At 39.4% G+C, this 12,871-nt stretch overlaps 1 protein-coding gene across 2 annotated transcripts in view; it reads right to left on the bottom strand.

Moving 5' to 3' along the window:
- The window catches only part of ACC (acetyl-CoA carboxylase), a 106,821-nt gene that overhangs the window by 22,251 nt on the left and 71,699 nt on the right, over window positions 1-12,871 (bottom strand). For both annotated transcript variants that reach the window (XM_068766012.1, XM_068766011.1), the window contains 11 exons: window positions 12,710-12,846; window positions 11,638-11,724; window positions 10,348-10,430; window positions 9,794-9,903; window positions 7,604-7,732; window positions 6,029-6,211; window positions 4,637-4,776; window positions 3,740-3,950; window positions 2,389-2,484; window positions 1,633-1,790; window positions 847-1,027 (listed from right to left, as the gene is read on the bottom strand). In XM_068766012.1, the coding sequence (XP_068622113.1) occupies window positions 847-1,027; window positions 1,633-1,790; window positions 2,389-2,484; window positions 3,740-3,950; window positions 4,637-4,776; window positions 6,029-6,211; window positions 7,604-7,732; window positions 9,794-9,903; window positions 10,348-10,430; window positions 11,638-11,724; window positions 12,710-12,846 (1,515 nt within the window). The remainder of the gene's footprint in view (window positions 1-846; window positions 1,028-1,632; window positions 1,791-2,388; window positions 2,485-3,739; window positions 3,951-4,636; window positions 4,777-6,028; window positions 6,212-7,603; window positions 7,733-9,793; window positions 9,904-10,347; window positions 10,431-11,637; window positions 11,725-12,709; window positions 12,847-12,871) is intronic.

Genomic DNA, 12,871 nt, shown 5'->3' with positions numbered 1-12,871 from the left:
ACCATATACTTCGATCGCCAAACCGCCTGCCAAGTGTGGCGATTATGGTATATCCCCCCATAGATATCTTCTTTCGAGGCTTGTGCCTTACAATATACATCTATGGGCTGACGAGTGTTTCATTATGTTAAATATTTTTGTTAATTTGTACGAATGTGCACATTACCTACGGTTTTAACAAAAAAAAACTAAATTTAATTTCTAGATATGTTTAACGCCGTTTGGGAGCTTCTTTTAATATCCATATTTTACTATGGAGGTCACTTAGTTCGTCCACTCTAAAGGACTATATCCTTTGTATATTGAATGTCTAATTCTGTCCTGGTCAGACATAATTTGCTAGATCTCCAGATCCTCATCAATATTTGGTTTCAGTTATAACAACCCCCCCCCCCACACACACACACACACACAGATTTATAAATGGGTCTCCTATACTGACATCCGTCGACTTGGTTCAAAAGACATCGTTGTCTAAGACAAACCCAACAAACTCAGTTTTTTTTTTTTAAATAAGTTTGTAGTTGTTACGTCTTAGACCAGGACGTGGATAGACCCCCCCCCCCCGGGTGGACCCTTGACATTGTTAAGGTCGCGGTCAGCGCAGGACCGTTCATCACATGTGGGAGAGACATGCCTGGCAGTGGGCATCCCTCGCCTGAAGAGGAGAAGAAGAAGACCAGAACGCGTTTGGAACCCTTATAGACCCTTAGACTTTATTTTGTGGGATGTAAGTTTGGGTAAAACGACTTCAAAAATCCAAGAAATTAACTAATGATATTTTAAATTTAAACATGGATATATTTACTGTTTATTTATCTACAAATAAAAATATGAAGTGTATACCTTAGCCTTGCCCAAATAGAGGTGCATCTTCTGATTGCTGGTCGGCAAGGCCTCCAGGTCGTAGCTTCTCATGCGGTACAGCTCCAGTTGGAAGGCAGAGGCTGGCTCCAGATGTCGGTAGATGGTGTCCTCCGTGAAGTCATTACGCGCTCGATATGTGAAGAACTTGGGGAACTGGCGTCTGTGAATTAAATTATATAGTTGCAGTTGCTCCAAACAAAGATAAACTAGAAATCCAGAAATGTTCTAGGGCCAAAGATCAAAAAATCCTATATGCGTTTATATATGTATTATGTATATGGTCAAATATAAGGGGATGTATGGAGGGGCGGAAGGAAGTGTTGAGGTGAGGAAAGTGATCTGGAGGTGCGGGAGATGGTCTGGATGTGCGAAAGATGGTCTGGGAGAGTAGGAGTTGTTCTGGAGACGAAGGAATTGATTAGGGGGTTAACCTTTTAAGTGCCATGAGTACCGCCGGCTACCTCACGATAACCAACAATAGGTGCCGTGAGGGCCGCCGGCTACCTCACAATTTTTCATCTATACATCTAAGGAATATTATTTTTTTCCGACCCTCCGGTAATTATTAGCTTCATTAGGCACCTAGCAACTGGATCACGGGATGGTATACGATTTGTAGCATGTTTAGACAGCCCACTAAAGAAGACATATTCTGGAGGCGAGCGAGTTTGTCTGGGGGTGTAGGTGGTTTGGAGATGAAAGAAGTGGTTAGGATGGTTAGGAGGCGGAAAACGATAAGGAGGTACGAGGAAGTGCGGTACCGACTTGATGAGCAGCATGAAGGTGATGCGGCGGATGCGCTTGGCGTGCAGCTCGTGGCGGTGCGCGCGGCAGAAGCTGCCGAAGCGGCGCGACACGGCGCTGTCGTCGCTCTCGCCGTTGTCCCGCACTCCGATCATCAGGATGTGGATCGGTTCCAGTGGCTGCAAGGCATATAATATATGTTTATTTATACATTTTTATTTAATTTTCTGTATTAAAAGTTACATAAAGACATTACATTGAGAAATACATGGTTTGGCAGTTTCGGTTATAACAAGGAGTCGAAGAAAGGAACATCGCTTACTTACAACAAGGAGAGTTGGACCTTTCTAGAGTATTGCAGAAGGATCATAGGACACACCATTAAGAAGGAACAAGTGGACAAAAAAAGTGTAAAAGACTAGTTAAGATAAATACTTAAATCTGTGATAAATGTTAAGAAAATATTAAAGTAATGTAATAAAGCAAAAACAGAACAAAATGTATGCATCGTATTTTGGTGAGAAGGCGACGAAAATGATGTGATGAATGAAAAGATAAAGACAAATTAATGCATTTGTGAAGAATAGAAAATTACATAGCGAAGGAAAAAAAATGAAAACGCAAATAATATGATGAAAAAATAAATTAAATTACGTGTTTTCTAGAAAGAGGAAGTACGAGAGTGCCCCCACAAAATCGGGGGCCAAATAAAATTATCATCCAAACCAATTATATCCTGATCCTCAGCCGATAATAATAGTTAGTCAAATCACTTACCACATCATCAGCATCTGGGTTCTGCTTGAAGTCAAGTCCAACGTTAATGCTGGTGCTCTCTCGGCTCTCGCTGCCTTCTTGCAGCGCTTGCAGATCCTGCAAACATTTTTAGATCATCACCATCAGATGAGATAATTGCCAACCCTGGCTTTTATCTAAAGGATGTTATACACAACGAAATTATTAATACGACATACTTTTTCTGAATCTTTGCCAAAGAAGGACAAGGAAAGAGTATGTTTTACAATATTCAATGTAGAGGCAGTGGTACGATCTAAGTTCTTTTTCCTGCTATCACATCTGAGATATCACTGTTATTGCTGATAGATATTTCAGGAAATTCTATCGCTACAATTGAGAAAGATTTATCCACCATTCTAAGTTTGATCTGGGTAAAGTATAGTCCATACCCTAAAATGTACTTACTGTAGTAATAATGTGAACAGAGACACGAAAAAGGATGTTACGTACTTATTGAGGAAATTAAAACAGTAGTTACATAATAATAGGTGACCTATAAAGCCAAGGGTCACCGCAAGTTAAATGAGTTATCAAAAGCAATAAATTGCTCTAAATCGCTGCCTGTATTTAAAAAGATGGTAAAAGAACACTTCCTTGGCTTCTTAAATAGGATATTGTTTAGCATTTGTTATATATTCGTATTTATGTGATACCTTTTTTACGTACTATCTAATATATAAAATTCTCGTGTCACGGTGTTCGAACTTGAACTCCTCCGAAACGGCTTGACCGATTTTTACCAAATTTAATATGCGTATTCAGTATGTCTGAGAATCGGCTACTATCTATTTTCCATACCCCTAAGTGATAAGGGTGGTCCACCCCTAAATTTTATTTTTAATTTTTTAGACAATTTTTTTGGTTTTTATTTTATTATGATACAGCATACAAAAATACATACAAACCTTAATTTTCACCCCTCTACGATCAACCCTTATCTTACATTTGTTAATTAAAAACTTTAATTTTTTTTGCAAAACAAGTTTGCGGGATCAGGGAGAATATATATATATATATATATATATATATATATATATGTGTGTGTGTGTGTATATATATGTGTATATATATGTCACATACACAGTATACGTATGTATATATATGTCTGTATATATCTATGTGTGTATAGTAATGTATGTATTTATACAATGTATGTGTACCCTAAACTATTCTCTCCTTCATGTCTCTCATCTCCATCTAAAGGTTGTCTATTAGAGATCGCTTTGAATGATAACTCCCTGCCTCTTGTACCTCTCTTCTATATAAATTGTTCCTTTTCTTTAATTATTATCCATAATGTTTATAAAAGTGTAAATAAATAAGTTCTTACCTCACGCCGGACGGTAGCGGAGCTGGCGAAATCGTGCACCAGGTCGAGGAGTTCGTCGGAGTACTGGACGAACTGCTCGAACGACTCGAAAGCTGCCAGCGCTCCCGTGCGGTGGTGACACTTGCGCATGGCAGCTGCACACAACTCCGCGGGGATTCCCTCTTGATCCTGCGCCGCGGAAAGCTCGATCTCCGACTGGCTTATTGGTATCCTTGGTAGGAATGAACATAAAATTTACTTTTTATTTTACAATCAATCGCAAATACCAGAACAAAAGTGTGTGGAAAAAGTAGTTCGGACCTTATATGAAAGCTCACAAGCGCTCAAAGATCCACGGAGAGGACTTTTGCATGTGAAACCTTTGATTGTACAGCATTTGCATGTGGAACTCTTGCTTGTGGAGCTTTGGCGTGTGGAGCGTTTGCTTATGATGCTTTGGCATGTGGAACTTTTGCTTTTCGGGCTTTGACGTGTGGAGCTTTTGCTCGTAGTTTTAGTATGTAGAGCTTTTGCCTGTACAGCTTTTGTATGTGAAGCTTTTGCCTATGGAGCTTTTACTTATACATATTTTGTATATGGAGCGTTTGCTTATGATGCTTTGGCATGTGGTGATTTTGCTTTTAGAGCTTTCGCGTGTGGACCTTTTGCTCGTACAGTTTTAGTATGTAGAACTTTTGCCTGTATACCTTTTTTATGTGAAGCTTTTGCCTGTGGAGCTTTTACTCTGTATATAGAGCGTTTGCTTATGATGCTTTTGCTTGTACAGATTTCTTATATGGAGCTTTTGCTTGTGGAGCTTTTGCCTGTACTGCTTTGGCGTGTGAAGCTTTTGTGTGGAGGTCGTGCTTCTTAATCTTACGAAGCTTATTTCCTAGGAGTTGGATAAATTTAAGTCACCTGTTGGGGTGTCCCGTAGGCAGCACGAACTGAAAGTGTACGACGGCCAGCTCGCCCGAGAGCGCGAGGTGCTGCAGGCAAGTGATGTCGTACGACGTATACGCGCGACGAACGTACACCTCCAGCGACGCGTTGCAGACCTGCAACCCGGATATGTTACTAAACAGGGTGATTGATTATAAATGTAAAATGAAAAAAATTAAATAGTTTAAACGGAAAATGGATAAGTCATTTAGAGTAAAAATTCCGATTACTACGTGTTAAAATTAACTTTTATTAACTATCTGTTGCCGGTGATGACATACGGATCCGAGACGTAGTCGCTTACGACAGACCTTTAAACAAGGCTCAAGATCACCCAAAGGGTAATAGAGGGAGCTATGCTCTGAGTTTCGTAGCGAAATAGAATCAATAAATAAGGCAATGGGTAGAAGAACCAAGGCCACCGACGCAGCAAGAAAAATGCTCGTCTGAAGTGGCAATGGGCGGAGCACATCGCTCGTCCAACCGTTGGCCGTTGGAGCCAAAAAGTTCTCGACTGACGACCACGAGCCGGTAGACGCGGCGTGAGCAGGTTCCCCACTTCGTGGACCGACAACGTAGATATAAGTAAGAAAAGGACCAATATTTAGCCACTTCCGCACATACAGTCGTTGTCGTGCAAAAAATTGCACCGCTCACAAGCCCGCTGATAAATGCGCATGCGGCTAACAATAGGAATTACACAACTACCACCGTTAAATCACTCAACACGTGTTTCACTCCTCCACGGGGCATCTTCAGGAGTTATGTTACACCGATTAGTGTCAACAGAGCACACAGCCACAGAGTTGACTGATGTTGAAAGATGAAATCAGAGGGCTGGCAGGCGGTGCACTTTGTTGCACGACTACCACTGCATGTGCGGAAGTGGCTAAATATTGGTCCTTTTCTTACTTAGGATGGACTTCCGCGAGGTAACGCCTGATTCCATTAAAAGTAGATATAGTCGCAGGAGGTAGCTGGTGGGCAGCGCAAGACCGGTCTTCGTGGCGATCGTCTGGAAATGCCTATACCTTGCAGTGGGCATCCAGAAGATGCAGAAGAAGAAAAAGAAAAATCCAATAGAAAAAAAAATTATAAAATATTTCACAGTAATTACTTTATGCAGTGATTAGAAACAGATACAAAAACTTTAAAGCTTTTCACTTACAAACGAGTTTAACATCTTTAAATGTATTTCCCAATAGATAACAGAAGATATCGATAAATAATGAGTTTTCATATAAAATCCTTGTAAATGTCATATAGCCAAAATTTGATTAATTTTTTTGAATAAATGATCGTCAAAAATTCATACTGCAATAGCCTGATGTAAAATGTAAAAACTATCAATATATAAGTGAAACTTACAGCTGCATTGGTGTGATAGAAGAAATCGTGAAGTATGTCAAATATCGAGGTCTCGGAGAGGATGAGCTTCTGGAGGTTCTCCGGGTGGAAGTCATGACCGTACATGTCGACAGCGGACAAGAAGATAGATTCCATCTGGTTGTGGCGGAGTTCGTAAGCAGGCTGGTGAGCTGCGATCAACACCTGGATATGGCGGTAGTTAAAATATTTTTATTTTTATAAATTATAACACCTCGAACATTACTAAAGCTGGAGACAATAATAAAAACGCTTGTTGAATAGCTGGCAAAATAGTACTAACAAAAGATATTTGTCGGCTATGGTGCAATTCAAATAAGATCAGATAATATTTAACTCGGAGCAATCAAAGTAATTGATTTAATGTCTATAATAAACAAATATTCCACACAGAAAATCAGTTTTAGCACATTGCTATATTTATTGCATTAATGGTACACTAATTTTATTTCTGCCTAGCACTCTTTTTGCTTTTTGATTATAATCAAATGTTTGACAGCGGAATGCAAGTGTTTAAATCATGGATGCAAAGATCGCAGCCCGCCGGTCGAATACTGGTGGCCCGCCGACAGCAATAATACTCTCTTACATTCAAAAAATATTGAATTCTTTTCCAGAATAATTTTAATAAATTATTATCTATTTTTTATCGTCTTCATTTCATCGTTCATGATTTGCCCGAGTGGCCCCTAGTCTTAATAAGTCTGTGCAACCATGGTTTATATTGTCCCAAATCTCCAGAAACAGTGTTATTTTTGATATTTTGGTATTCTAGTAGCAACAGTATTCCCGTTTTTTGGGGGACCTCTCGTATCTCCCTGCACATGTACACAGAATTTTGTTATTTCCACTCTCCTCTTTTGTCGTTCTTAAGATCTTTCATTCATTCCTCTGTTGTCGTTCTCATTCTCTTCCATTCCTTTCCATACCTTGTTACTTATCATACATCGCCTCTCTTCCTTCGACATTCCTCCAGAAAACTAACGACTCTAATTTTTAATTTTTTTAACTTTATTTTATTATTTATTTATTTAAGTTTTGTTTTATATCCGTTAATATTGTTTATTACTTATTCCTAATACGATTTGACCACAGTTTATTTCACAATATCTATTTGCTTCTAATAATTTACTTCTTTTTTTATTATCTTCTTCAGTACCGCAGAAAATTGGGTCCTTCCTATTGATATACTGCTATAATGTGGTACGAACTACAACACATGTTTGTGCGTGTGTGGGAAGGAGGGTTGCGAGCATGCGTATATATAGCGGACAGTCTCACTATGTCGGACTGTCCTGTCCGCGGCGGCAACATGCGCATCCTAGTGCATGACGTAAGCCAAGAGCTCGGATCCCTGGTCGCTCGGCGCGTCTCACCCACTCTGGGTTCGGCAACACATCAGCGCACACGCAAGCACGCCCTAATACGACGCGCCTACCTTTGTATAGTGGTTGTGTGAACAATAAATTAGGATTTTCTCAATAGCATCCGTTAATCTCATTACACCACCACACGTTCGCACGTGTTCGTGCCATGAGAACATGTGTGTTTAGGCACCTGTCGAGCGCGAAGTGCGACGCGGCTGTGTTCGGCGCGGTGCAGGGAGGTGAGTTCGTTGAGCGTGGTGGCCAGCTCGTCCGTGAGGCCGGGCTCGTTGGACCACAGGTGGTCGATCAGCAGGGTCACCTGCAAACATAACTCCTTAATACCACACGACACTACAATATAAGTTAACAGAAATTATTTTATTATTGTCAAAGGGTTCTGCTATGTTCTAGATCAGAGTTCCCCAAACATTTTTGTTTCGTAGACGCCATGTTTTTCCGTGTTGGGTAGACCCCCTACTTACCTAATATTGATTTCCTATAAATTTCTAACTGTAGTAAAGTTTAGTGTTAAAAACTTAAAGTAAAAACACATGTTAATTTATACATTTATGCTGCGACTCTCAGGTTTTTACAAGTTCAAAATGTATTGCGACCACAAAGCGAATACCAACATCCTACAACTTACACAATTTTATAAACATATATAATAATATTTTAACTTCATAGGTACTTTTATAAATATGTAAATGTTTTGATATTATAAGATAGTATGATGTAAGTAAATAGTTACTATCAGTGTATGTGTTGAGATCCACTATCATGGACCCCCATTTTCATTTCATGTACCACCAAAATTTTTTTTCGCTGACGTAGACCCTTGCTGGTTGTCATAGACCCCTGGAGGTCGATATAGACCACTTTGGTAATCACTGTTCTAGATCTACCCACTGTGAGAGATTATTGTAGCCAGTACTGTGAAAGGACTTCACCAACTGCTACGCGAAACGCAGTTTCAGCTCAATACTATGCCTAGGCACAACCCGTAGAGATACTAGACCTACCCTCGCTAATATTCACATGTACATCAAAAAATCAGAAGAGCCTAATTTGATAGAACCTATAATTAAATTAGGCCTTTTAATATTGACAACCTTTGACTAGGATTCAAAAAGCGTTTCGATGTGTAACTCAACTGTAAACTTTCACACTATACTATTTTTAAACGGTTTTATTTAGTTCGACCCGTACGGAATTTATTTATTTATTTGGGTCAAAATTAGAAATTGAAATTTAAGCACCTTCCCGTTGTCAGATTGATCTGAAATTTGGTACACTCATTTAATTTAGATGACAATACAATATAATAAAATGGCGGATTATAATAAAATGGCGGATATATATTTTTCCTGAACCCCCTCAATGTGGGTATCAAATGAAAGGGCTACACTAGTGAAACACGATGATTATGCCAAAATTTGAAATTCAAGATGGACGCCGTTCCAATATGGAGGACTACAATATGGGTATCAAAAAAACCGTTTAACTTAAAGTTTTTTAAATGTATTCATTTCTTTACTAGGCTTTTTATATAGGAGACCTCTCGTTCATTGTCTTCTAAAGGGATAATTTCTTCATTTTTCAATTAAATCATTTCTTCAGTTATTTCTTTCTATTTAATTATATTCTATGAGTCATCTCACTCTCTACTCCACAATTTCCACAGTATCTCAATTACAACTCTTCCTTATTCTTATTTCTTTAGTCTACCTTATATCTATTATGTATTTTATCTGTCAAATTTTTTACATTTTATTTTTTTTTAACTAGATTAGTATCAGATAATAACAGTGTGGTCTAACCGATCATTTGAAAGACTATAGAGCTATGCTTGGAATTTCTCTGCGAAATCGAACCAGAAATGTAGAGATTCTTTGATAAATGAAATTAATACGAAGTGGCAGTTGACAGGCTATATAGCATAAAACAAATGGGGGGAGTTGAGGATCTAGGCTGGAGACCAAATGGTGGATGCTGATGTAGCTTTCAACTGGTCCGCAGTAAGTGTACATATTTAATGGAATCAGGCGTTACCTTGCGGAAGTCCATCCTGAGTAAGAAAAGGACCAATATTTAGCCACTTCCGCACATGCAGTGGTAGTCGTGCAATGAAATGCACCGCCCGCCATCCCGCTGGTAAATGCGTATGCGGCAAACAATGCGAATCACACAACCGCCACCACCAAATCACTCAACACGTGTTTCACTCCTCCACGGGGCATCTTCATTCATCATATTCTTCAGGAGTTATGTTACACCGATTAGTGCCGACTCTGTGTTTGGCTGAAATGGCTATATTGGTCCTTTTCTTACGTAAGTGTACGTTTTATGGTTAAAAGTTGATGAATCAGGTTTTTCATACCAGCAGGTTCTTCTTCGAGACCTGGTTGTGTGAGAAGATGATATTAGAGACGGCCTGCATGTCGTCCTTGTAGCGATCCCGAAGTGCCATTACGCACTTGTCGTAAGATCCTGCGAGGCATAAAAAGGTTTTACAATTTTTTTCCATATTTTAATTTAAATTAAATAATGATTTTTATGAAACTAGTACATCTTTTTGAATTTTATATGAGTAAGGTTTGGCAAATCACATATAAAACTTAATAAATATCCCCACTAGAAGAGAGAAAGTTATTGGACCTATGGAACTATAACTAACTTAGATTAGGTTAGGCAATTAGGTTAGGTTAGGTTAGGACTAAGTAAAAAATAGCACGGCGCGAGGGAAGACCGCGTGGCATCCCTGACCAGGAGATACCACGGTCCCCCGTTTAGCGCAGAGGGCGACCACCGGGGGGGAGGTTAGTGGGTAGGAATCCCACATACCCCTGTCCTCCCCCCAGACGCAAGGCATCTTGAATACCGGAAGATTTCCCCCACCGAAACAAAAAAAAAGGTAAGTATGACGTCACTCACCCAGCTGGAAGTGACTTTCGACCTGATAGTATTGCTTGAGGAGATCGTGGACTGCCGCCTTCATCCTACCACGAATACCGTTTCTGTTGATAAAAATAAATATTTTTACGTACTGTGGGTTGCGACTCGAAATGAAACACCGCTGGTTTACAAGGAGTCCTTTATTCACAAATCACATGGTCACCCTACTTTAAGACAAAGTATAATTTCGCTTAGTCCAAACTACGCTTTCAAATCGCTCAAGAAATCACTGTCTAAATAATTTACCCAATAGTCACTGAGTATCACTGATCGTAGATCTTAATCTTATAACTCGAAAAACAACACTGAACTGTCGACATGGGGAGTACACTTCTACTACGGATAAGATTCTAGTAAGTTCGAGATAGTACTCGGTAAGAATTTCCAAGAACCGTACACAAAAAGTGTATAGTTCTCGCAAATATGTTATAAATAACTTCAAGGTCTAGCATGTTTCCGGCACTTCTTGATCCTAGGGTTCCGTGTTTATTGTTTAGTGGGTTCTGTATCTCGTGCTTTGTAACAATATTTATAAATCAACAACCTCATTAAATATATTAGATCAGCTAAAAAGCCTATTCGAAAATAGTATTTATAAACTCATAATAAAATCTTTTGGACCTTACTATTTATATATAAGACACCATTTCTGATCTTACAACATAACAATAGTGTCGCTTTTGAAAATAAACATTTTTATTTTATTAAATACTTAGATTGTAATGGCATGTTTTACATTTTATTTTTAAAAAAGTATACAAATTAAACTTCTTTTATAGTTTTATAGTTTCTGTTTTTTATAGTTTAGGATCTAATTTTTTATTCAATCTCTATTGCTCTCTCTCTCTGGGTGACCTTGGGCCATCTTATGAGGTCCATCGTAAGCGACCACGCCTCGGATCTTAGTGGTCAAAGACCTTCGTCTGAAAACATTGAAATACTTTGGACGAGATATCTCGGGGCTTTCCGTATGTTGAGGAAAACGCCGTCTAGATGTGTCGTATGCAGTTTTATAAATACCAAATTGTAAATGAGCGCCATCTAGTAAATTCTTTGTAAAATATATGTCATGCATAGTTCAAAAGCCATCTCGGAGTATTGTATTGGACGTAACTAGAGGACACAAATGTAAACAAAGAGATAATAAACGAAGAGCAAATATAACATTGTAAATATAAGACAAACCTTTGAGTTGGATTCAGCGAGCTATATCTATCTAGAAGTTGTTAGGAAATTATTATATTTATATAAACAATAATGTGGTGGCACCTGTATCTCTGTACCAGCACGACCAGCGCCTGGGTGCTCATGAAGAACACGTCACGGTCCGACCGCTTCGGCAGCGACGCGGCGTGGCTGAAACAATGTTACATTTTTATTTCTCCATATCTCTCGCATACTTTTTTTTATGACCCCCGCTATTGGGGATCTCTCGTACCCCTATCTTGTGGTGGGACAGGGTCTTTTATGGGCAATTTTTTTTCACTTAGTTTTTTTTTATTTCCGTTCTCTGCTTCCATTCTTCACATGATCTTACATTCCATTCTCTTATACCACATTTCTTCTTTCTTACCCCCCTTTCTTACTGATTTCAACGCCAGACCGGCATTCGAAGCCGTGCCGGAGTCCCCCGAATGCGGGACACCGGGCCACAAGGTGGATCACGGTCTGGTCCAAGCCCGGTTCACAGAAGCACGAGGGGTCCTCCTTGAGCTTGAACCTATGGAGGTACTCAGAGAACCCCCCGTGCCCCGTAAAGAGCTGGGCCGAGACCGCGTCCACCTCGATACTGCCGAGCACGCGGTAGGCTGAAATCTACTACTACTATTAGATGTTTAGTAGCATCAATCAATAATTACATTATAAGAACCTTGAAAACTTCACAATGTACACACTTGATAGTCGCTAATATGACATTTACGACAAATATCATCACTTTCCCCAATGTTCGCACTATTATTAGTCTTCTTATTTTTCACTTATCTTTAGAATGTAGACTGAACTAGAATGCCCCTAGTATCGGCTTTTATAGTCATCAACAATATTGAATCGGACATTCCAGTATGTTATCATTTTGATATTTGAAAGTTTGAAATTAATGCAATTGTCAATTTTCTTGCAAGCCAGCTGCAGTATAAATCCTCTGCAGTCATCATAAATCTGTAATATGGATACTCGTTCCAATGGATTTTAGTCATACCAACTTCTTGAATCTTTTCTAGACATTTTGTGTGCTACAGTTATATTGATGTTTTCTGCTTTCGTTATAATATATAGGCTATGTCTAGCAATGGAAGTACTTTCGCTAGATGATGGTGATAAAAATGATGGTGGTACTGACTGGTCGATAACGCTGGCGATCTGCTGGCTGGGGAACTGTGCCAGCACGCTGGTGATGTTGCGCTCGTACAGCGCCATCAGCTTGCGCACCTTCTTCTCCACAGCCACCGGAATACGACCTGACGTCGACGACAACACCTGCGTATCGTTAACCACATGCAAT

The sequence above is a fragment of the Battus philenor genome, unplaced genomic scaffold (assembly GCF_028537555.1).
Source record: "Battus philenor isolate CCGP_79_NKW_IND1 unplaced genomic scaffold, ilBatPhil1.0.hap1 SCAF_20, whole genome shotgun sequence".
NCBI classification, from domain to species: domain Eukaryota; kingdom Metazoa; phylum Arthropoda; class Insecta; order Lepidoptera; family Papilionidae; genus Battus; species Battus philenor.
The sequence above is the reverse complement of the archived record's forward strand: the minus strand, read 5'-3'. Positions and strand labels throughout refer to the sequence as shown.